General features: G+C 39.4%; 2 protein-coding genes and 1 long non-coding RNA gene across 19 annotated transcripts in view; 1 reads left to right on the forward strand and 2 right to left on the reverse strand.

Moving 5' to 3' along the window:
* ANKS1B (ankyrin repeat and sterile alpha motif domain containing 1B) overlaps positions 1–24,256 on the forward strand; it is a 443,348-nt gene extending 419,092 nt beyond the window's left edge. For 11 of the 15 annotated variants that reach the window (XM_030002651.2, XM_030002652.2, XM_030002654.2 and 8 more), the window contains 4 exons: positions 8,516–8,602; positions 13,200–13,337; positions 21,000–21,167; positions 22,340–24,256. In XM_030002651.2, the coding sequence (XP_029858511.1) occupies positions 8,516–8,602; positions 13,200–13,337; positions 21,000–21,167; positions 22,340–22,450 (504 nt within the window). In that variant the 3' untranslated portion in view covers positions 22,451–24,256. The other 4 variants (XM_030002653.2, XM_030002665.2, XM_030002666.2 and 1 more) reach the window with 2 other exon arrangements.
* On the reverse strand, positions 14,523–20,594 carry LOC115336114. Its single transcript, XR_003921619.1, has 4 exons — positions 20,353–20,594; positions 18,111–18,298; positions 17,532–17,667; positions 14,523–16,948 (listed from the first exon to the last, which is right to left on the reverse strand). It is a non-coding gene; the product is annotated as an uncharacterized LOC115336114 (long non-coding RNA).
* APAF1 (apoptotic peptidase activating factor 1) overlaps positions 21,273–25,365 on the reverse strand; it is a 53,910-nt gene continuing 49,817 nt past the window's right edge. For all 3 annotated transcript variants that reach the window (XM_030002645.2, XM_030002644.2, XM_030002643.2), the window contains one exon: positions 21,273–21,531. The gene's annotated coding sequence lies outside the window, so the exon portion shown is untranslated. The remainder of the gene's footprint in view (positions 21,532–25,365) is intronic.

Genomic DNA, 25,365 nt, shown 5'->3' on the forward strand with positions numbered 1-25,365 from the left:
TTTAAAGTATTACATGTGGCAAATTTAAGTTATATACCTGAAAAATCAAGTGTTTGAAAACAAATTTAATTTAAAATACAGTTTTTCTATAAAAATAATGGCGTTGCACTAGTAGTCTATAGTGCCATACAGGGCACTTATATAATACAGTGATGGAGTTTATATAAATTTATTTTTTACATTCCCTTTTGAAACCATTGTGCTGTGAGAACGTTTATTTTCTGGTTTGAGAGTTTTTTATTGCAAAGAGGTTTGAGTAAAACAGTTTTTAATCAGGATTTCATCTATTCCTTCGATGTAGTCCTTTTAATCATATTCCTATTCAAGTCAGAAGCAAAAAAACATTGACTTAATGGGAACAGATTATTATTTGAGCGTAAGCTTCCCAGTGAGAAAAATGTATCTTTTTCCAAAACTTTCTCCCTCTGGTTGTGTTCTGAAAGTTGGTGTGTATGACTTGGGAGTCCACGTTGTCCTAAGCCATCCTGAGGTTCTCATGTGCTGTTCATTATTGTATTTAAGTACTACTGGGTTGTCATTGAAAATGTGGCTTCTTTTATAGTTACATTTTACTTTAAATGTACTGGAAGGGACATTTCACTTACTTACAAAAAAGAAGTGAAAACCTAGATATGTTATTTGCTTCTCAGGTACTGAATTCTGTCCAGTCTCTTTAAGAGTCAGTAAGATTTTTACATAGGGTTGGACTAACATGATAGAGCAAGATTTTTAATTTTAGTATTTATTTTCTTTTCCATTTATATATTTCAAATCTGTAACATGCTATAATCTGAAACATGTTGGGGGGGAGTGCATCACATATAACCTTGTACCATGTTGAGGTCCTTCCCCACAGGTTTTTAATCTTTCTGGAGTCAGCCGCACAATAGTTTTTAAGGAGAATGTATGAAAATTAGGTAGCTAATTTTTCTGTCAATGTGGCTTTAGCTTCTCCATCTTTAACCTAATGCTGCTAAAAAAAAGTGTTGATATTCACTGGATGCCTTCCAGTCAGCAGAGGCACAAGGACAAAATAAGCCTATCAGTAAAAAAAGTGTCTCAATCTTCCTTAATCATTCATAGATCCAGAGAAACAACCAAAATGACCTGTTCACTGACTGCAGATCCCTCCCTGTTAGCTGGAGACGCCTCCTGTACTTTCAGTTATTGCAGTTGATGGGTTTGGTTCTCAAGGGACGTATCACGCTGATATCCCTCACATCACTCTGCAGAGGCGCTTACAGCAGCCTCCTTCCCTTATAGCTTAAGAGTGAAGGGAGATCCTAAATCTTCTATAATGTAAAAAAACAAAACAAAACCCCAAACCAACAAAAAAACAACTGGGAACCTCCATCTTAATAACTCTTCTTGGCTCTCCACTGTACTTCTCAGCATTGTGCAGCAGCGTGCTCCAGCAGGGCAGATGATGGATTTGTTTGGGGAAAATCATGCAGATGCAATAGATTGAGCTCAGCATGGGGGTCAAGGTTATACATGCTTTTTTTTCCCACCCAAATTGCAGACTCTTGCAGCCATCCAAAATTATGGATATTTGGCAAGAACTGTGCCTATTAAAGGGATTATACTTTCTTTTTCCATTCACATATTTGCACTCCAAGGATGGATTTATATTTTATGGTTTCCTATTTGTTTCCAGCTATTTTCTCTCACAAACTCCCTCTGCAGTCGACAGCCCTGTCTTCTTATCTCCGCTTCCCACCTGCTGTAAACTGACCTTTGCTACTTGGAGATTAAATCTTGCTGTCCTGGCCAGAATAGATTTATTAATTATGTTTGAGAGATGCCTTCAAGAACTTAAGAGCTTTCATCCTTCTCAGCATGGAATAGGAAATATTACAAGTTCTATTTTCAATCAGATTACTGCCTTCTCTTCAAATCACCATAGGAACATGAAGCGAGAATAAAATGTGTTTACATCAAAATAAAGAAAAGGAATAAAGTTTAATTGGAGCTAGGAGGAGACTTGTTGTCTACAGTAGACCCCATCTGGCATTTACACATCTGGATTCCCTGACCAGATAGGAAGAGGACAGTTTTATACTTACTGGCACGAGCACAGCAGCAAGGTAGACTCTTTCCTTGCAGTATTGTTAAATCACTAATGTTGCATACACCAGTTGTGCAGTCTGAACCAACCAGATATTTACTGCAGCAGTAGAGAACTTCGATTTTGTTCTTGAATCCTGCCACCTTCCTGAATATTATGTGTCTTTCTTAAATGTTTTCTTGCTGGAGAAGGGGTTCTTACATTTCACGTCAAAGTTCTGGGGAACCAGCAACATAATTCTATTCACAAAGCAGGTGTTTAAAAATATCTCGCTGACTTAAGACCAAAATGTCAAAGTTGGAATTGTTACAAAATCTGCTTCTCCTGTCTCTGGAGAGGAAGATGAAGCAGAGTTGACTCTCTGAATATAGGCAGGGTCTGGGGCGTTCCTTCCTCACTTCTTCTTAGATAAAGAAGGAGGAGCTGGATATAGATAGCAGTCTCCTTGTTTCTGCTAATCCCTTTCTACTTTTCAGTCTTGATTTCTCCCCCCGAAGTGGAAGTGTCCTCCATAGTGAAACTAGGCAGGCAAATATCATGTCAGGATCAAATACTGTATATGAGAATTTAGATTATTTGGTCTCTGCTTTCTTAGGGCTTGCAGCTTTGTCTCTCTCATGTGGCTACTGCTTTGGGAGGGCCTGCAGTGGAACAGGCATGTGGGTATTACTCAAAAGGAAAAAAGAAGTGGTGGGAAGTCTTAAAGATGTTATGCACATCCACATCATGCCATCCCATGGGATAGGATCCATTTGATTCAGCATCCATGGCATCAAATCCTCCTTCAGAGGATTGTACGTCCTTGAACTCTGTGGCTGAGACGAGTCCAAGGTGCGGGAGGGATGCACTGCCCTTTCAGCAGCAGATGAGTACGTACGGATACTGCAAAAGCAGAAAACTTCTCATTCTCAAGCAGATGAGTTGCAGGTGCATCCCCAGTGCCATGTTCATATTAATGATGTAGCTTGGAGGCATCCACTAATTGTAGAGAAGTAAACAGTCTTGTACCACAGGGATTACAGATGCTATCTTATTCCAAGAGGTATTAAATTACATCAGTGATGCATTTTTAAGCCTTTTGAACCGAGAAAAGTTAGTAAATCTTTGTTACAAGGCAGACTGTAGTTTCAAAATTGGCTTTAAAACTAACTGGGCAAAAGTGAATTTTGACTTTTTATTTCAGTTTCATCTCATGCATGATATTGTCAAAGTGATTCACTCAAAAGGAAGTGTTTCATGAGGCTTCATAAGTAATAGGCTTATGGGTAGGATGGTAGGTGGTACCAATACATATTTTAAAATGTGCATTTTGATGCCATTTGGAATTAATAGTTGCTACCAGTATGGGAAAATGTTCAGATTCTTAGTGAAGTGGATTCCCGTACATAATTGAATAGTAAAATTGCCAGCTACAGTCTTCAGATAGCTATTAAAAAACAGTATAAGACAGAATTAGCAGATTCATTTGCAAAAGTAAAAAGCCAAGATGAAATCTTAAGATTTTACAGGCTTTTAAACTTGTACTCAAAATTTGTATATGGAATTGTTAGTGACTTGGCATAGTTGAATAATGTCTTTTTACTGTGTATTTGCAAGATCAAGTATAATTACATATGCAGGAAAACCTACAAACGAACATGGTTTCATTTTGGCTGCTGTATGAAAGCTGAGTAATCCAGTTATAAACATATATATAAGTACATGAAAGTGGTCAACGTGACAAAGTAGAAGTACCAGTGTATCCTGTTTCCTCTTGGCAGGAAATAAATAGATGAGATGAAAGCATTGTGAGTGCGGGCTGGATTACACCATGTGCTACAGTATATCAGGTGAATGGGTGAGCATCTTACTCGGACACCGTTCTACGTGTGCTCCTGAATTTCTCATTCAGTTGCTTTGTGTGTGTGCGTGCACAGAGATACCATGTTTTGTACACCACAGGAGTATTCAAAAATGTTGGATTAGTGCTCTCAGTTCTGCGCAGAACAAGGTATTGCAGTACAATCCTGTCTTGAAAGGATTAAAGGCCCTTTAGGTTATATGTTTAATATTTGCATGTATGGCCTTTTTAAAAATAAACAGCTAGTTGATATTGCTTTATTCCTAGAACAAAGTCTTCTGCCTCTTAAGCCATCGTTAATTATCTTGATTTGTTAGGTACACTGCTGGATGGATCTCAAACTCTTTGGAGTTTAGTTTATATTCTAAATAAAAGTCTAGCAGTTCTGCACAGCATTTAACTCAAAATCAAAATACAGGTGGAAATGCTTTACCCACTTAAGACAATTTGTAGTACTATACTACAGAAATCTGTTTAGAGTCTGCTTGTCAGTATGGTGGTTTTTTTCAGTGAAACTAAAGAAAATTCATAAACAAGATCAGAAGGAAGCTTGTTTTCTCGTGCTCTCCTTCTGGCACCATTGCTCTTGCACCCCTTGATGACCAGTTTCAAAAGGAGGAATTGGGACCAGTCCTCTCCAGGGCTATTCAGGGTTTTGGCACTGTCCTGCGTAATGGCAGTAGTGGGTTCAGATGGAAACTCAGAAGGGTTGTAAATCCAGACCTTTATTGTAAGAGCAAGCACTGTAGTAACTAGGCAATTTTGCAGAAGATGCCTTCTACCTCCTTCCACTGGACGGATCTCTGTTCTGGGTGCTGAGGGGATGAAGCAGCTTCATCGCAGCAACTGCATCAAAATACAGGAGAGGCTGCTGTTCCCGATACTCTTTATTCTGAAGAAAAAGAGGCTCTATGTGAACAAATGTCACATCAGATTTAGGATGGTGATGTTTTCTTCCATCTTCCTATGCCTGCAGTCAAGCCTGCTTTATGGTTCTTGAGCTACACATGGCCTGCCTCCACATAGTCACCTACCTGCCCGTAGGAAGCATTTCCGAAGTGGGACCGCAGCTCAGTCTCTGGCACGCAGACTGCAGCACTGAGACTCCTCGCTGCAGGAGCAGTGCACCTGAGGAGACAGGGCATGCACATCTGTCCTTACAGAGACGACCAGCTGATCGGAGACAGGCGGTGGCAACGAGCCTAGAAGGCGCTTGCTGTTCATCCAGATGATTCTCCTAAAGAAGTGTATTAAAACAAAGAGCCGAAGTTGCAGTCACCAGCCATGGAGTTTGTAGGGACTATGACCAGTTCCAGGCTAGTGAGCACTTGCCCAAAGACAGGGTCCTGTCACTATGATTGCTTCTACATGAGCTAAAATCTAATCCTGCTACCATGGTATGAACATGCCTTGGAGCATTAGACCATATGTCAACATGCACATGACATCCAATGCCAGCCTTCAGCTGTGGCTCCTCTAACTTTGGCTCAGGTCCATCTGCTTCCCATAGAGGCACCAGATGGACAAGAATATTTTGCCATCTCATCGTGTCCTCACAGAGCTGATACAGTGGCTAGAACCTGAAAAGCCCAAGGAAAGGGAATAGTAACTCCTGCATCCCACCTTCTTCGCAGATTCTGGGCAGAGATGCCCACTTGGCCTGCACAGAGGTGTGAAATGTCTGACCATGAAAGCTGTGGGGCTTCATCTCAACATCCTAGAATTTAGAGCCAAAGCAGTTACAGTGCCTGAGTGAATGATATTCATACTGTAGCTCTGAAAACTCACGTTACACATCCTGGCAGCCACCTCCTCCATTAAAAAGAAAGGAACAACAAGCGTATAGTATGAGCTCTCCATGACAACTCAGAACTGTGGAAGTCTGGAAGGTGCTTGGAAATAGTAATTACATGGTGGACTTCAGTCACTGGGAGTTGAGCGGCGGGGAATAGAGCTGTGTGTTTTTCCTGATAATACTGTCATAATAATGAAGGATGTTACGCCACTGCCCAACTCTTTGTTGCAATGAGGGTACAAGTGCAGAATAGTTTCCCAAAATCATGTTTCTACACTGGACTATGGTCTTCCAGAACACCTTTGCACAAATCCTGGGGTTTGTATGGTTTGCAAGCTGATAAGAGACATCTGCTGCTCCTTACCAGCTGAGACAGTTTGGCTTAATAAATTACAGATGTCCATCAGTCTCTGATTCATTTCCTAATTTGCCAGCTATAATTTAATAGTATCTTGATGAGCTATTTCACTCAGATACAGTCTTCTGGCAGTTCACGACCTTGATTAAATACTAAAGATCAGGTCTGCTCTAGACAAACCCAGGTGAATGTGGAACCGATAAGGAAGATAATTAAATTACAAACTACTGGTCTAGATGAAAGAGGACTCCCAGACTGTTAGTACAACGTGGCCTTGCCAACAGGAAGCTTAACCTCTATGGCAAATGGAAGATAGCGCAAATTACACCAAAAAGCTAAAATAAATGAACTTAGTAGCCGTGTTTGTATAGCGTGTTGGAGGAGAAGAGGAATTTTGCTGCTAAGGAGGTGAGGAAGGAGATAATTACAATGATCAAAATGGGAGACAAACTGCTCCTGAGTGTAGCTGTCAGGATAGAAAGAAAGGACAAAAGTTGGATGATTGCTGGGTTGCCAGATGATTAAAGTGATGTTGTCATATTTGTGAATATTTTGTCTGTTTATGAGCATATTCGGGGTATTTTGCTTGTTATTCTGATAGGTGTAGGTACTGCAGCTTCCGTACAGTCACTGTTGTGCTTTCTGTGCATTGAAATTGAATTTTATGAAAAGGGTCATTTGAGATCTGTTATAGACACACACAGACACACACAGGTATGTACTTGCTCTGCTTTTTGGCAGGGTTACCATTTCTTTCTGTGCTCAGTTCAGAGACATGCAAATCAGATTAGTGTCTTCCTTCAGATTTTGTTAGATTCTTCAGAATGTTTTACCATTTAAGCTTTCATTTTTTAAAAATGCCTAGCCTTCTGGATGAAAGAAGCTTTCTCGAGGATAAATTGACACTTGATTGTCATCTTGAGTCTCTTGTCGTTTGATACTGAGAGATGCAATGGGCTTCTCTATTACACAGATGGGTGGGGCTCTCCTTGAAACTTTAATTAGAGGTTTTAGCCTTCATGGCACAGACAGGAATTGCAGAACGTAGCTGGATCTGTGGCTTTGAATTTTATGCTGGCAAAAATGGAGCATCATTTGATTCTGGAAGGAACAAGATCTGATAAGGGAACTTGATTACAGGGTTTTTTCTTTTAAGCTTTTGTTCGTTTTGCTCTCTAGTGTTAGCATCACCTGGTTTTGACATATTTTTTTCAGATACAGTCTGTGTTTTCAAGCTTATATCGATGCTGTTTTGTTTTTCTTGAAGAATACAAAACCACCGCTGCTACTTTTGTTCAGCTGCTCTAAAGATCTTTCTAGGCGCCAATTCTAGACCTTTCAATGTCTTTACACTCTCATTCTGTGTGCTGATGTTTCTTCATGTTTAGCTGTAACTGAACTTACTCTTGCCTTTCAAGAAAATGTTTGATTGGTCTCTGTGATTGTTTGCAGATACTCCCATGAGTGAGTGTTCTCTGAACGTTATCTAATTTATTTCTTTACAGTAGCGTTGTATAGAATGGTCTGTTATTGCCTTCCACCTTAAAAGAATTCAGATCAGCTATAAACTATTATGCCATATTTGGGTTTTTGGTTGGTTGGTTTTGGGGCTGTTTTGGTAAATTTAATCTGTAAACTAATCAACAGGTTTTTCTGCAGGGAACTTAAACCTATCCCAAATATTTGTCTAATCTGTTCAGGAGGAAATATCTTTGCTGTGTGCGTCACATTGAAGGCACACAGAAGTGGACTAGCATAAAAGAAAAAATAGCCTTATAGGAAGACATGAACTGTAAGTAGGAGAACCTGGCACGGAGGGAATGCAGAATAAGCCTCCGTGCTAATTCATGTGTAAAGCAGCTTCCAGTAGCAGCTGCACTCGAGGAAGTGCAGACGGTCAGACGTGACAAGATACGGCGTTGGACTGACAGATTGACTGGCAGGCCTAGAGGGCTACAGGGCTACCTCGTGCCACAAATACAACTGCAAGAAGGCAAGAGTGTGAAACATTTCTAAATAACAACTAATTGCAGCAAAGAAACAGTACTATGAGAAGTACCACGCTGTTGGTTTTTACAGGTGGGAAGGGCAGAAAGAGGGGAGGGGAGGCAGCGATGAATGAGGTGTATCAGATAGATGTCGTAAACACGCATGTTTTGGGAAACCCCTGATTGCATGTCTGGTCTTTTTTAAGCCTGGCAAACTTACTTCATTCTATTCCCATTGTGCTAGGAAAAAGGACAATTTTTACCATCCTCTCAACAAACTGTAAGGCTCTTTTTAGTTTTGTAACTGCAAGGCAGCTTTTTCAAAAGCTCGGAGCATAGTCAGCTCAAGAAAAAGTCAAATATTTGGATAAGTACCTTTTGTTTAACTTAGTTTGTCAGAAGAGAAGAGCGAGCACTGTTCTTGCAATGCAACACAACTCTAACAACATCTTCATTTTGATTTCAGAAGTCTACAGAACAGATGAAGAAAGTACCAACCATTGTCCTGTCTGTCTCTTACAAGGGAGTCAAATTTATTGATGCAACAAATAAGGTATGTGCAATTGTTCATTATTAGCCTGTGTTTCTTACAAATAGGAATACCTGTGAGGCTGGCTCTGTAAGAGCACCAGGCCAGAGAGGAGACACTTGCACTTTGTGTTTTCCTCTCTTTTTTTTCTTCTCTCCAAAATTGGTGTAATCTCATTGTCATTCTCCAGAAACTCAGTCTGGAGGACAAGTGAAGCAGCTTTAATGGCTCATTTAATGGCTCATGGAACATTGTGTCCAACCTTCTTCCATTAAAAGGCAAGCTTATCACAAAAGGTATTTGGCAGGAAGCCTCTGTGGAATCTTTTACCATGTTCTTCCCTATATAGTTCCTTAAATATGCAGGAAAAAAAATATATTTTTGTTCATTAATATAATTTTGGGAAAAAAAAAAAAGATGTCTTAATGAAGAATAAAGATGCAAGGTTTTATCGAGGGCCAGCCATTGTAAGAATAAGAAACATGAGCCGTGAATGTCCTTTTCAAATGTCAGAGCCTCTCTGAGGGCTGCTTTCCTGGTACTAGCCATTTGACTCCCTGAACTGCATCAGCTTCTTAACAGTTGTTATTCCATATTTTTTCATCTTCCTGTGTGGCAATGCCCCTGTGCTTTGTTTCTTACATTTTAAAATACATCCAACATCTTTTACAAAAAAAGGCAGAAATTGAGAGATCAGAGAACTCAGTGATGGATAGAGCAATGGGTTATTGCTTAGCCAAAGTAAAATGTACAAGCTCTGTAAGCAGGAGTAAAGTAATGCATGAATTTCTCTTCTTCAGGTGTCTAAAATGGCACGAAAATGCAATCCATACTGATGGTTGCTTATGAATAGAAAAGAAATTATCTTTTCTGTTACGTGACTAAAACTCACTAAGCAATATAAACCAGGTTAATAATGTATATAACGGCTTTGTGTTGTTGAACATTCAGACCACACGATACATCTAGCCCAGTATCTGTCAAACTTGCCAGATCAGTCAGTTGTTAAAGGTGTTTAACTAGAACTGGGGTTTAGGTGAAGGAGCGAAAGCAGATTTGTGAACTTCTGCTAGAGTTTGGAAGCCATATCTAGGGTTAGAAGATGGCATGAAAGAAAAACAGAGGTGAAATTACTGTTAGGTAAAGCCTGGCAAATTTGCCAGAGCAGAGAGGCCAGGGATTCCTGTCAGCTCCTTTTTCTTCCATTGATTCAAAATTGAGCTTCTACAACCCTCATTTCCTTTATGTTCTCTGATGTGCAGGGCATAAATCAGGACATTGTAACGCTATTAACTCTAACTTGGATAAGGCTGTTTTCAGCTCTTAAATCTCCTCCATAGTGTAAAGGATGTAACTGCAATGTCCTTAGGTTTAAAAAAAAAATCAGGAGAACAAAAGGAGCTTCCAGTATCTCTTTGCACAGTACATATAACTTTCCGTAGGATGGAAACTTGAAAGAAGTTTGGCAAATTGTATTAGGTGGCTCTAGACCAGTCCCACTGAAATCTTGTGCCTAGTAGTGCAATAGATGTATTTGATGGAGGTAAAAAATGCCACGGTCCTGTGTTTTTTCTCAAGTGGTAGATTGCTTTCTCTCCAGTTCAAAATCTGCACTGCCTTTCCCTTCTGTAAAAACCAGGTAATAGCCTGCAACTCTCCCAGGAGCGTTGTTATCATCCTGGTCCACAGTGTGCTGTACCCAATTCCTTCAAGACCCAAAACAGATTAGCGATAAGGTGAGATCCTATTCAGACTTGTACCGCTTCCATACGAGCTTATAGTTGATAGCGCTGGGCACCACTTAGCAATAAATGCATACTTTTTAATGACAAAAATAGCTAGCAGTTATGTGCTTGAAAACTCAGCTTTCATGGCTGTTCATCCTTTTCCTTTATGCCACCAAGCTAAGAATTTGTATTCCGAGTCGTAGCAGGCAAAGCTTCAGGTGACAAAGGGGCCCTGACCTCATTCCACGACAGCTATTTCAGTGGCGCCTTGAAGCTTGGCATGACACCACTTTGACATGACACCATTTCTTTGCGAGTGAGGCCAGAAAGAAATTGCTGCTTAGGAAAAAAGCAGGCTTGCAGAATTTTCTCGTGGGTCACAGCTAACCCTAACTTCTGGGTGGTTTCTGCCAGGAGGGGGATTGCCTGACAGGAGGTAGGCAAGCAAAAGGAAGGCTGCTTAGCAAAAACCTGATCTCTCCAAGGTATTTCCTTGGCAGAACCAGAGCCGGCTTTCAGCTTCCCTGCTTTTTGAGAAGCGCCGGAGGTTTCTCTTGCCAAACGGAGTGACAGTTTTTAGAATGACGACTGTACAGTGTCGGTCAAAGCCTGAGGAGCGTACCCAGAGCAGCGAGCTGGTTCACAGCCTTGTCATTTCCACGGAATAAGACCGTGGGTCTGCTGGAGTAGTGACCCCAGGAAACAGTAAACACGTGCACTGAAAGCATGTTTAATTTTAAAAAGCGATCACAGAGGATATCCTATAGAAGCTAGGGTAAAAGCTCAATTTCACTACTGATTTTCATCCAGAAGATTTATTTTTGGTATAGCTTATTTTATTCGAAACAAACATGATATGGATACGTATCCAAACTTCACTTGGTTTAAAGTTAAAACATTAAAATAATCTTTGACTAAAATGAGTTTTGACTAAAGTGCAAAGCCCTGTGTCAACCCGAGGTCACCTCAGAAAAGTTTCAGCATAGCAGAGCTCTCTTCACGTACCCTGTGTAACTTCAGCTGATTACTTTGTGGCTCATGATTTGGTGTAAATATTTTACATGATTTTAAGACCTTCCAAGCTTTAATTCTTTCTGTCTTCTAAACTACAATGTTGCCAATACAACATCAACAACAGTGTATTACAAGTATATCTGTGGCTATCTAAATAAATCCCTGGGTTTCGTATAATTGTAATTCTCATCAAAATCTTTATTGAGGGTAAAAGTTATCAATTTGAGAAAAAAGCAAATAAAATGCTTAAAGTAACATAAAAAGCCAGTGATTGTTAAGCAGAGCTTATACGTGTCATTATAAATTGGCATATATTGAAACATAAGTACTGGTTTTGTCATTTTTATGAATAATGCATTAAAAAGAAATAATCAAGTATGTTGCAACAATTTAAGATTAAGAGGATTATTTAATTTCTTCAGTAATGGTTTCCTTATCTCGTTTTTCTCCATAATTTGAAATTTGGAATGCTTTTTATTAAGATTTTTCCTAAGCCATGATTTCTTCAATTAGATATATTAATGTGTCTTTTTGAAAACTTGACACCTACGTGCAAGGGGGAAGGTTGCCACTTAGCAAATGAAAGAAGATATGGCAAAGCACCTTCAGTGACTTAGTTGCATATATTTCCTGTTCCTTAAAAAAAACCCCAAAAAAACAAAAAAAAAAAAAGGGGAGGAGAGGAGGTGGGAAGGAAAAGAGAGGGGTGAGGGAACCCACAGATGCTGAGAGATTGTTTTAACTTGGACAGATGCCATGAGGCAGCAGCAAACGGTGGCTCTGCGAGGGACCGGGACACTACAGATGTCCCACGTTCTGTGGTGCAATAGCGACGTCATGCTGCAGCAGGCTTGTTCACTTTGGGGTTTTGTGGAAAAGCCAGAGCTACAGCCAGCAGGGCCACAATTCCGAAAAGCGTATAAACTAACGGCTAAGTAAATTCATATTCAATAAATCCTCCTTCTGTTTCAGTAAATCATTGGAAATGCGTGTGTTGCTGAAGCAAGGCCTAATCATAAGCTGCTCTGCAGTATCTTCTTCTCTGGCTTCATGGTTCCTTTGGCCTGAACACAATAATTACATATCAGCAATTTATATAATGAATATTCATAGTTTTCTCCAAAGCTTTAAGACAGCTTTTTTTTGTTTCATTGGACAGCCATGCCCCACCTTTATCTCAATAGTATGCTATAGCTTACATTGGCTGTTGCAAGTAGTGTTGCTCGGTGCATGAATGGTTTAATTTTTCTACATCTCTCTTACAGGATGCTGTTGTCAGTAAATGGAGAAAAGTTGCCAGATCCTCCTGTAGTTATCTTTTTACTAAGCAGAAGCCTTACAAGAGCTCAGGGTTTCAGTTATAAGTGATGTTTGGTGGTTTGTTTTTTCCTCTTGAAAAAGTATAGCTGAAATTTGTCAAACAAATGCAAAAACCTGGATATTGAGCCTATTGGGTTTCACCAGATCCTGTCCATCAGTAGACTGAACCAGTGTCATGTAGTGATCATTAAACAGAAAACCAGCAGCATCGTAAGATGCTCGTGTAGTGCTTTGAAACTGTATTTACAGCTGTATGCCAGGAGAGGTGTCCCTTTGTCATAGGACACTGAATAAATTGTACGGAACTCAAGCAGACTCATAGGGAAGACGCTAGAATGTAATTGTTTCCTACCAGATTATTGGCAGTTTTAGGCATCATTGGAGAGGGTCAAAATTCCAATGACCTCTGTAATATCACACGTGGGGTGTGTTGACTCTCATCTTGCTAAGAAACTTCTGAAATACTTCAGCACAGCAAAATGCAAATCTAAAACCACCCCTTTTATGGCTCTTTTACATTTAATTCCTAAATTGATTGAAAAATATTTTTTTTTAAACAGAATATTATTGCTGAACATGAAATCCGTAACATTTCCTGCGCTGCACAAGACCCTGAAGACCTTTCTACATTTGCGTACATCACTAAAGACTTGAAGACTAATCACCACTACTGCCATGTATTCACTGCGTTTGATGTGGTCAGTTTACAGAATATCCTTCATTTAATGGTTCTTTGTAACAGTAATACATCTTTAATTCTGTTAAAACATTTTCAGGGTATATGGTGATTAATGGAAGGTGTCATTCGTTTACCACATGAAAAGACTAATCTGCTATGGGATAGTAAAAGGACATTTCTGGAGAAGAGCAAAGATTTTTCTCTGAAATTACCTCCTTTCCCATCTGAAATAACTCGCCTCGATACTCTCAGCTGTTGGCTGTAAACTTAGCGAGTAGCTTTTCGTACGAGGCTGGACGAGTAATTCTTCCAGCCTAAGCGATAGCCTTCCACGAAGTTTGCCCACCCGTTCTGAAATCTGGCTCGGCGGGCGTCAGAGCCAGCGCTCGGTCCCGCCGCGAGGTCAGCAGCGATTTCTGCAGCCTGCGGACCCCGCTCGCCCGCGGCGGTGCTACGCGGGGTCCGTCCCCGTAACTCAAGGGGCGTCTCCCGAAGTGTTGTTTAGACTTTTTGACTTTATATTGAATAAACCCGACAACTGAAGCTCCCCCTGCCGATGTGTAGAGGAGGTATGAAGAGGTTTGTATTTGCTTTAACCAGCGACCCAAACCACTTACAGATACCACAGAGAGAGACCAGGTAGCTAGTTAGAGAGCTCAAGAGCTCCTAGGAATAGTTGGCTGCTACACTGAACCGGAAGGATTTGAAACGTCTGTGAAAACAGAGATCTGTGCATTGTCCTTGCTGTCTTCCTCTGTAAGAGGTTACCCCTGTAACCGTCAACAGATTATTATTATTTATTTTTTATTATTCGTTAATTTTTATTATTTTTATTAATTTTTCTTCATTACTATTTATTATTATTTATTCTTTTATTTATCATCGTTTATTATTTTTAATTTTTATTAGTTTTATTAGTTTTTATTATTTTATTTAATTTTAATTTTAATTTTTAGTAATTTTATTTATATTATTTTTATTTTTATTATTTAATTTTATCCATATTTATTATTTTATTTATTTTTTATTATTTTTTATTTATTATTATTTAATTTTATTTATTTTTATTATTTTTATTTATTATTATTATGTTGTTGTTGTTGTTAGATGGTCCCTCCATTCTGCTCTGCTCTCCTCTCTATCATGTCAGCAGGAGTTTTAGCTTAACAAATAATGCAGATACAGAATTTGAGGACATTTTATTTTAAGAGCACCTTTACCTTTTCAAAAAGATTGCCTTTATTTTGAAAATAGCAAATTAATGCTTCAATTCTTACTTCGTTGTTCCAATCTTCTTGCCTAGCAATCTCAAAAATTCAGCAGAAGTCCTTACAGCTCCTGTTCTTTTGGTGGAAAGTGACTGTTCTTCCTCCATGTATGCTTCTCAGACGGTGATGCACGGACTACCAGTGTTTCAAAAAATCATGGACACATGTCAATTAATCAGTCATGCTGTTTTCAGCTAAATTTGGTGAAATGAGTAGTGGCTCTAATTTTTAGGACTGAGGGGGCTTACTGTCCAAAACTTCCAGGAGTACTTACCCTTTGAGTTAAGCTCAAGAGGAATTTGAGATGCTATTAAAACTTTAAAATCATTCAAGAAAAAATTATTTTAATACGGTATAATGTGTATGAATTCTTGAAACATGCTTACATGAATCTAAGTTTAAAAAACCCCAGAGCTGTCTGAATTGAGGCGTTTTGTTTGGGACTGGGGAAAGAGTCACTGCAGAGCGATAGCATGTAGGAGAGTTAAAATAACAAGATGTACAGGAAGGTAGGTTAGGAGGAATTTTAGCGTTTTGGTTCAGTGCTTCTGTTGTTGAAATTCTCTGCTGACATTTTTGTGTCCACAGGGAGTAGAAAAAACTTCAAAATTGTGTTAAAAATAGACTATGGTCAACAAGATGTTACATTATATAGATTTTAGCGATGAGTGAATCAACTGAAATTAGACTGATTGAGTGAGGTTATTATTTCTCCTGATCCATTTAAATACTTCTTAATGGTTTCAAAGTACTGCAGTTCCATTTATAGGTTTAATAATCAAGCACAAACGTAGACCCAGGTAGAGCAGATGAAATTCATTTTCTCCTTGCTTGGCAAGGAAAGAATAGCAATCCAGGAATAATTGCAACATTTTGCTCACTTCCCATACCTTAGGAGGAGCATTTAATACCCCAAGCACTTTAAATGGCTATTTTAAGCAATACAGAAATTTTAATGTCTAACTGTCTTAACTTAGTTTTCTCCTGCAACATAATCCGGGGCGGGGGGGGGGGGGGGGGGGGGCATGTGTTACCTACTCAAATATTCTCTTTTTGTGTTGTTTTATATCTCAGGATCTAGCTTTTTTGATGCAAGTACAAGCTCCATAAAAAATAGCTAGGTATTCAGAATGCAAGCATACAGTAAATTAAAGTTTCTATTTAAAGTCTAAAAGGCATATATTAGCCTGATCTTCCAGTTTGCTAATAGAAACAATCCTACCCATTTGTCAATGGATAGAAGTCCAATGACGTCAAGAAAAATTAGGTTTGAAATGGTAGAAATCCACATTAAGGTGTAAAAAAGATGCATCTTAAATCGTATCTATTATGGTAATACAATACCTGCAATGGTATGAAGAAATTTCACTCTTTTAAGTCAAGTCCTTCAGTTCCTCAGGAAATGTGGGCAAGAACAATTTTTTTGCAGATAGGAAAGCATTTTAGTGTAGTGACGTCAGCTACCAGCATTGATACTGATACTGTTTAGGAGTGACTGTACATGTAACTTGTCTACTCAGAGTTAAAATTCTACAATCAAAATTGCAAAAACATCAGACTTGATTAAAGAATATTGAAGGGGACCAGGTTTGGGGGAAGAAGAGGATCTATTGCTCAATATTTGAAATCTGCTTCACTCTCATTCACTTATAAACCAGCCCTAAAACTACCAGTGAAGGATTCCTCTGGAGAAACAAACCATAACAGGTCCTATACCGAATTCCGGTTCATAAGTGGGAGACGTCCAAAGTAATTTCCATCAGATATTCCTTCATTGCCCAATGCACCTATGAATAGAAGACAACCAGCATAAATTGGAACAATTTCTGCTCTGGCTCGTGCCAAGGATTAGACTTGGTGCTCTGCATAACACAAAGACTTTTTTCTTCTTTTCTGTGTTCTTTTGTCCTTTGTTGCATAGACTTCAGCTGGATAAGAATTGGAAACTGCTAGTATACATACTTAGCAGAGAAGAAAAAGCATGCATTCAAGTTTCAAAGTTCTGTTCATTGCCTTCTTCCAGGGGATTAGGGGACTTTTTCTCTGTTCGTATGATCATCCAGGTACAATCAGCATGGCATCCCCATGTCTCCGGAACAGAAAATGTCTTTCCTTCGCAGTACCCCGAGACAGTGTGCCCATGCAGCCCCCTCTCTGGGGCATATTAGGTGGAATGTGTAAAACATTTCAGTTGCTCCTGGCAAACTTCTTGAGGTGGAGCACACTTTGGTACAAGGAACTTTCAGCTCATGAGCAAACGAATCGCTCCTCTCATCTACATCGATGGCTTTTGCAACAGCATGAAGGCCCACGTTGAAGGCCTGTTTCCATCCTCCCATTGCATACAAGATCTCTTTCTGTGCTGTATTAAAAGAGAGAGATGGATTCAGAAGAGTTTGCCATCCACGATTGCTTTAAAGGATCTGTTTGAGAAAGGATCAAGAATTTAAGTTGCCGGAGTGCCTGATCACGAAAGCCTCATGCAGCCCAGGAGCGCACAGCCATCGCAAGCAAATACCAACTACGTTGGTGTCATCACACCAGCTTTGGCGAGCTGAGCTTTCTTCCCCTCAAATGCACAAAGGCTGACACGGTGGAAAGTGCAGACAAATGCCCTTTCTAGATCCACCCAAAAGTAAAAGATCTGTGGTCTGGAAGGATAAAGCATATGTGTACTTAACACTGTTAATGTATAGGTGTGTCAGCTCTGCATCGCTCATAACTCCCACTACTAGTAAGTAACCTTCCCTTCTTGTCAGGCTTTTATAGTAGAATTCCTCTACATTTGGCCTTGAAGACTCTAGTATGACTAAACAGTAGGCAACTGATTTTATCCCAAGGGATGGATATTTTGAACTGGGTTGGGTTTTTTCAGGTTTTTCAAGTAAAGATTCCATATACTCTGTTCTGCTCGATTTTGCCAACTGCCATTTTAAGTTCGGTACCTTGAACACAGGGTGTCCTAATTGACATTCCTACATATCCGATGTGATGGGTAGCTCACACTAATCATCTGTGGAACTCCAGAGGAAGCTTCTTCAGTAAATTCAATCTTCAAAAAAGATCAGATTTGTCATTGATCTTAAAGAAGAAAAAAAAATCATCACTTAAAAGCAAAAACCCATAAAATCCTCATTACATCAAAAGTGCTAGCCAAAAAAGGCAAAATGTTAGTTTTTCCAAAAATTCCTTTGCAAGTGACATTTTAAGTTTTTATAGCTCAGAAGACAGAGATCTTACTCTCTTTCTTAAAATATTCTCAAAGCCTCAACATAGCTTTATAGAAGCATTACAATGCAATGAAGAAGCAGTGCCTGCTGCAACTTAACACAGTAAAAAAGCCAGTTAAAATGTAAGAAAACAATTAGCAGTTGTAATAGGTTGGCTGAGTTAAAGCGGCTGAAGAATCCTGACTCAGGCTTGTGCTGGGGCATTGAATTGTAACATTACATGGCAAACAAGGCAATTGAATTCAATTTCTCATCTCCCAGAAATTGTTGCTTAAAAGGCGTTAGCTTACTCACGTTCCTTCTCTGCTGTGCCAAGCAAGGAGCAGGACTGTAGCAGCCTCAGAAGCACCGCGGTCCTAAAAGTTTTGCCGCCTTTCTAAGGAGCTCGATGGGATTTGTAAGGGTCAATGTCTTCTACAGCGAGCACAGGGTCTACAAATTTTGTGCTAAGCGTCTTTTGGGGAGGCAGACCTGTTTCCTTCCTTTTATGCCACATGTAAAAAATTCAGATAGTCTCCTCACTCTCTCAGAAGAAATTCCACTATGGATTTTGTGGTTTTGGTTTTCCGCCCCTATCCCCAAGGAAATCCTTCTCTTACCTCTCCAGTATAGCCCCTGCAAGAATCCGTACCAACTCTAATCCTCATAATCCTCTCCCAGTACTACAGTGGAGAAATTCTTCAAACCAAACTTACTTACTTACTGCTGTTTTTTTCAAAATACAATTTTTCAGATAACTTTCGTAAATTTTACAAGGTACAGTTTTAAAGCCCTCCTTGCCTCCATCTGCAGATTTCTCTCTGGCAAGGCTCTACCACAGTACACAATGTATGAAATTTATGTACATGTTATGGTTCAGTTTACATTTTGAATATTGAACAGAACGGTGAATGTTCTGTTTTATTTGCTATATTTCAAATATTTATTAACCATAGAAACAGTTACATGTTTCCCATGGCTTTCAGGCTCCAGGCAGGCCTATTTTTTCATTTTACAGACTACAAAAGAAAACAAATCATAGTGACTTCTGACAAGATGCAGGACCCAGACTAGATTTATGGCTCAGCATGGCAAACTTTCTGCTTGTCTCCGCTCTTATCTCAGAGCTTTTTCAGGCCTGTCTCTGTGACCCTTTTGTACACCACACTGGATGGTGCATTTTTTCAGTCCCACTAGTATTACAGTCTGCTTTTTCTCCAAGCCATTACTACACCCTGTCCTGTTGATGTATTCCTTAGCAATAATAATATCCACTGTAGACAATCCCATGATGATATAGTATACTATCTTACTGTCATGACAGCTGATTAAGATGTCTTTAGAATAATATTCTTGTCCTACTCATAGGCGTACTCCATTTCAAATAACATTATTCTGCACATTTTTAACAATTATACTCTCTGTTGGTCTTAATTCCATAGCCAGCGTTCTGCTAAAAGGCAGGGCACTTTATAATAGTCGCTTTAGTCTTTCATTTATTACTCCACTGGCAAACTGCATCCTCAGTGTTTCTCAGTCCTGGCCAGTTCCCTTAAGTTAAAGGGGAGACAAGTGGGAGACTACTGCTATCAAATCAGGCAGACATTTTTATTTGGGAAGCTATGAAACTTTGGCTAGCTTGCTGTTGTGACTGCAGTCGTAACAGCTGAGAGCATATCCCAGTGGAGGAGTATAATTGTTTTCTGTCTGACCTAACAAAGACCAGACCTGGCACCTTTGTAAGAAGCTCTTCTAACGAGCTAAAAATGCTGAATTTAGCCTATACTATCTCAGTATACATGTGTGATAACAAAGGGATGGAATTTCTTCATGACTGCAGTGAAGTTACAGTGTAGGGCATGAAATAAAACGCTTATCCTTTTAACTGTGTTTTAACGATGGGAGGGCAGAAAGTGTCCTTCCAAGTGTCCTACATTGCTTTCTGGCTTATTGCAAACTCAAAATTAGACTTGACTAGCTAAAGAGATATCATCTCATTTAAAATTACATCAGAAACGTGGGAATTTTAAGGGATTACCTAGTTTCAATGCAATGCAGGGTTGCTTCCAACTACGGGCTACAGAGATTGAGGAAGCAGAGGGTAACTTCCGAATTACAGCAAAGATTTACGAATTATTCTAAAGGAGACTGTAGGATGTAAGGAGGCAAGCCTGCAGGCTTGCATTTGCTATGCAGGGCTTCAAAACATTATTGCAAAGTTAGTAGCCTAGAAATAGGCTCTAGTAGGAACCTAGAAATAAATACACCAAAACAAACACACAAACCTGAAGAAAAACTACCATCAAAATTCACTTGCAGTTTAGACAAGGTCAAATTTGAAACTCAGAGCTGCTTTTTTCAGAGATGTAAACTGTACTGAAGAAATATTTATACCGACCCCCTGGTTCCTCATTCATGCTTTATAAACCTTTCAACAGGTTTTTTTCCACATATGTAATGAGAACTTAAAGTATTCTAGCTGTACCACTAAACTGGTCTTAGTCTTAAGAGCCTGACTTCTTTGGAGGTACACACTAACCCCCCTGCCCACACTTACAAGAGTCTTCTGACGTGCCGGTTTAAGCTCAAACATTTCTACTTCTAGAAAACAAAAGCACGAGAAGGTTTCCCCAGCACTGGAAACGTGCATCCGAAGCGGAGCGCTGACTTTCATGCGCGCATAGGTGCCCTGCATCTGTGAAGCAGAGCGCGCACTCGCGACATTTGCTTTTTGTCCTTTTGGAAGCATCGCACCAACGCTGCATCGGCTTCCCGGGCCGTTCGGGGGGAGCACAGAGCTCTGGAGGAGGACGGGTCAGCAGAGGAGTTCTGAAACGGAGCCAGGCGGAACGTCACGTCGGTGCAATAGTGCAAGATGGGTGGGAGCTGGGGGGGTTAATGTACCTGTTCTAAAAAGAGACAACACACACTCACCCGCTCCTGGTTTCATGTTTAGTGAGACAATGTGTTTCAAGGTTTTTAGAAGTAATGACTTTCAGTACAATAGATTACATTTAGATTGGTTTTCATCAATGAGAAATCAAATGACAGATGTAAATATTGCAGAGGCTTAGGAAGTTATTACCAGGGTGATTTTAATTATTTACATTAGAAATCACTTCTGTAGCCAGTACTACCCCACTTCATGTATCTGACAATACTTCAACCTCACACCAATTTTAACTGTTTTTGGTTTTTTTCCAGAATTTAGCTTACGAAATCATTCTTACACTAGGACAAGCATTTGAGGTGGCCTATCAGCTTGCACTACAAGCACGAAAAGGGGGCCATTCTTCAACCCTCCCAGAAAGCTTTGAAAACAAACCCTCCAAACCTATTCCCAAACCACGAGTTAGTATTCGGAAGTCAGTGGTAAGTAGAAGGTAGTCGTGCATGCAAAAAAATGAAATTCAGCTATACAGTTAAGAGTTGATACACTAGAAGCTGTATAAATAAATATACCTCTCGAGTCAGAAACGCTCCGTGTCTCGGTCATGCCACCTCTGCTCATCAGCCAGTATAAGTTGTGTCTCTGCAGCATGGGCAGCCATTTCGAACAACTGATCATTTCAGATTCCTCCGGTTTAAGATGTTGCTTGGCTAGTGTTGTGCATATATCTTTTATAGTAATTGCAGAGCTTTAATTGATTCGGTCTAAATTCAATTTTTAAGTGCTGAGGATCACAGCCAATGCAGACCTCTAAAACTCTGCGGTTCCATGGACTTTCCTGATCTCCTGTTGAGAAATAAAATCCCCACCAAACTTCTCTGGTACACAATCACTACATACGTATCCTAATCAAATTACAAACCCAAATCAATTTACAATTGTCTTGTCATACCAAGCAACTTCTTTTCTTACCTCCCTTTCTTTTTTTCTGACCCTCAGCAGACCCTCCTGTTCTAAAACTGGGATTCAATATTTTCTTTGGAATCCCAAATGCCTGAGAATCCAAGCTCATTGGAACCTACATATTGTCTTTAAAGTGCCCTCCTGAAGTGCATAGGTGACAGAGAAATACTCTTTTATGGTAGAGGTTTTAAAAAAAATTATGAAAACTATTTTAAAACAAGCGATCTGGGAGGGAAAGGGGAAAAATGACTGCACACTGTATCATATTCACTGGCTATAAAGTGAGAGCCATACTCTGTGATATTTAATTCTTGGATGAGAGGAAGGGGAAAAAAATGTATGACTGTACACTTTGTCATCCATTGCCACAGAATCTTCCTCCATAAAATTTTAAGCAAGAACATTTCCTGATGCCATCATCTGTCTCGGTAGCAAAAGGACTTCGTAGGATCAAGGATGGCTTTAACGAACTATGATGCCCTATAGCTTGGGGGTGGACACAGCTCTGATCTAAACCGCAAAAAGAGGGCAACCGTGGGTACGTGGGAGCGTAGACCACCGCACTGGCTGCTGTAGGACGTTGTCGATACAGGATGTGTTCTGTGTTCTATTCGTTTAAAGAAAAAACTTCTGCTAGCAATGCTGTGCCCAGAGATGGTAACCCGTCTGTATGTTTGCGTTTGTCTTAAAGCAGATAGATCCCTCTGAACAAAAGACTCTGGCGAACCTACCATGGATTGTTGAACCTGGACAAGAAGCCAAAAGAGGCATTAATACCAAGTATGAAACTACCATTTTCTGATACAAAACTGTCCCCCTGTTCCTTGTTGTGCCTTGCACGCCAAGCAGTCACAGCACAGCCTTTCCTTTATGGCAACGTTTCAATCCAGCAGAGAGGAAGACTGCACTGTATATGAGTGGCCTTGTAACTAACAAAAAAGGCTGATGGTCATTTCTGGTGATGTTCTTCTTCCTGCAGCACTGACAGAAGAATGACACTATATGAAGACTTTTCAAATTACAGTCCACAAGAGGAGTGAGAAACCTTATTTTTCACGCAGTTCTCCCTTGTGACTCTGCCACAGTGCTTTCTTTGATTTCTTATTTTAGAATTCTACTTTTTAAGAAAAACAAAAGGTCTCTAAACTAACACTAATGCTGCCTATGAGTAGAATATTTGATTGGTTTTTTATTTAAATCTTGGCAGTTTTTAATTGAAGTAGAACCAGAATTAATAAATAGAGTATTTGTGAAACCACTGAATTCATTAATAATTACTGTGTTGAATAAAGAACTCATTAAAGTGACAAGAAATTAGGCACCCTGATTTCTGTGTGCGCTGGTTTTATATGTAATCATTGGTGTCCTTTGATCCTCTACAGAAATAGGAACCTCTTGCATTGTAACAAAGGATCAGAGTTTTATGAATGGTTAGAAAAAGTTATTAATAATGCACAGAAAACATTTATTAGATATTTTTATGGAAGAGAAGTACTATAGGAAAACATATGAATATTTATGGAAGGAAGCCAGATTAATTATGACAAATAGTGTTTATTTTAAAGTTAAGTAAACCACTGCTATTGCAGCATTATGGAAATTATGAGAGTTGTAGCATCAGTGCACTGGATGTTCCGTGTGATCAGTCTGGAATGAAAGTGGAATGGTCATTCTACTACACCTACATACAGTTTATGCAGTTCAACATTGCTATAGCCATGAATTCTAATAGTATTTTTAAAAAATAATCTCAGTGGTTCTAAAAAAAGTCAAAACCATGGATTTTGCTATCAAGATTTCTGTCACAGAAAGCTTGTTTGGAAGAGTGTTGATAAAATTCTACTGCAAAACATTTTCTAAATAAAAATAGCGAGAAAAAGAAAAAAATTCCAAAGTAATAAAAATGTTTTCATGGAACAAAATAGTTAAGCATTTGCTTAAGATTTGATTAAATAAGATTTACTTACATTTTCTTTGAAGTGTTTTAATTTTTTTAATGTCTGTGGAGTATTTGTATAATACCATGATGTATATTTATGTAGAACTGAAATTATAACAGTACAAATATCACTATAGGAGAAAAATGACATTTTAACGTATATTGTTCTATCCAGTCAAATTGTGAATCATTTTGAAGTTCATTATAGAGATATTGATAAATTGTGTGGTTGTCTTAATGTTTTTTTTAATTATTATTTCATATCCAGCTGAGGTTTTCAGTTAGAATCATCAGTTGGTAAATTCCAAAAAAATGGATAATTGAACTTGGTTTAAACCTGATAATTGTATATGGTTCAGTTAAACCTAATCATAGCGCTGAGTGATGACATACTTTTAATACAGTATTCAATTTACTTGAACAAAATAGTTCCTTGTACATATTTTTGCCTATTCACTGTTGATATGTACGTAGTCAACTGACAGTAAAAAAAATAAACACTAAAAATATGGTACCAAAAGGAAAATTGTATAGGAGAACAGTAAATAGTAGCCTCACTGCAACAAATACTTATGTAAATATGCTTGGGCTTCCAGTTATAAATTTTGTAATTTTGTCATTTATTTATATCCTATAAAAGCACACAAAATAAAATGAAGTTGTACAGTCCCAATGCTTTGTGCATCCTTTTATCATTGCCAAAGGAAACACGGGGCCTGATCCAAAGGATATGGAAATCAGCGTAGGGTCCTCCCCTCCCCTTTCCCCGAGTTCACTGGGCTTTGGATCTTGTCCCACACAAACCCAGGCATTGCTGTGGAGACAGTTCTGGTTTCAAATACAGATTTTGTTTACAGATGGTGAATACTTTAAAGTCCTTAATTAACTGGTTCTTCAGTGCACTACTGATCTGCTGACTTCCTGTATTTAATTGCACCCTGTAATGACTCGCACAGGGAGTTACGGTAAAACACGTTCAGGCACCAAAAGTACAAAGTGGCCAGATTTTCAGGCTATAAAACTGGGGCACCTCTTCTGTAGCTCAGTGACCCCTAAAATTAAAGGATGAGACGGGAGCCGCAGCACAACTCAAAGCAGGTGTAAGGGAAAGGAGTGAAACAACGGGAAGAACGGGCAACTTGAACCTAGATCAAATTCTTCCTGCATCAAAGAGATGTCAAGCAGGTAAGGCGGCACAGTAAGCAGCTGAACTTGTTTGGCAGAGATAATTGGGGCAAAAGAGACTGAGGATGGCTAGCAAGACTGATGAAAGAGGAGACGGGTGGGGCAGGGAATGAGTGTGAAAAGTTTTGGGACGCAATGGGGCAGTGAACAATTGGAGACCCCACAGCAGACATAAATTGAAACTGGAAGGAGAAATAAGAATCAACAGGCATAAGGCACTTCTGTATTTGCAGAAACCTGGGATTTTGGAGGGAAACGTTTCCCTCACTAACTGATACTCGTGTAAGCCAGTTGGAGAGAAGTCCACGGGGTCCCCCCCCGGCATGGGACAGTGGTTCAGCATTCCTTTCGTCAGATCCAAAGAGACTTCTACAAACCTGCACTAACCCAAAGCAGTTACCACTTGACCTTTAGTCCTTTTTGGTCAAGGTGACTTTCCATTCAAGTTCCTAGTCTCCTGGAAGTGTATAGGCAATAAGGGGACAATGGTCAGTCTTAAAAGTGAAGGTAGGGAAAAAGCCAGACACCTCCAAAAGATCAGAAAGTGAGGAAAATTGCTATTCTTGACCTCTGCTCAAGGTAAGAGGGAAGCA

This window comes from Aquila chrysaetos, chromosome 26, assembly GCF_900496995.4.
Source record: "Aquila chrysaetos chrysaetos chromosome 26, bAquChr1.4, whole genome shotgun sequence".
Taxonomy (NCBI): domain Eukaryota; kingdom Metazoa; phylum Chordata; class Aves; order Accipitriformes; family Accipitridae; genus Aquila; species Aquila chrysaetos.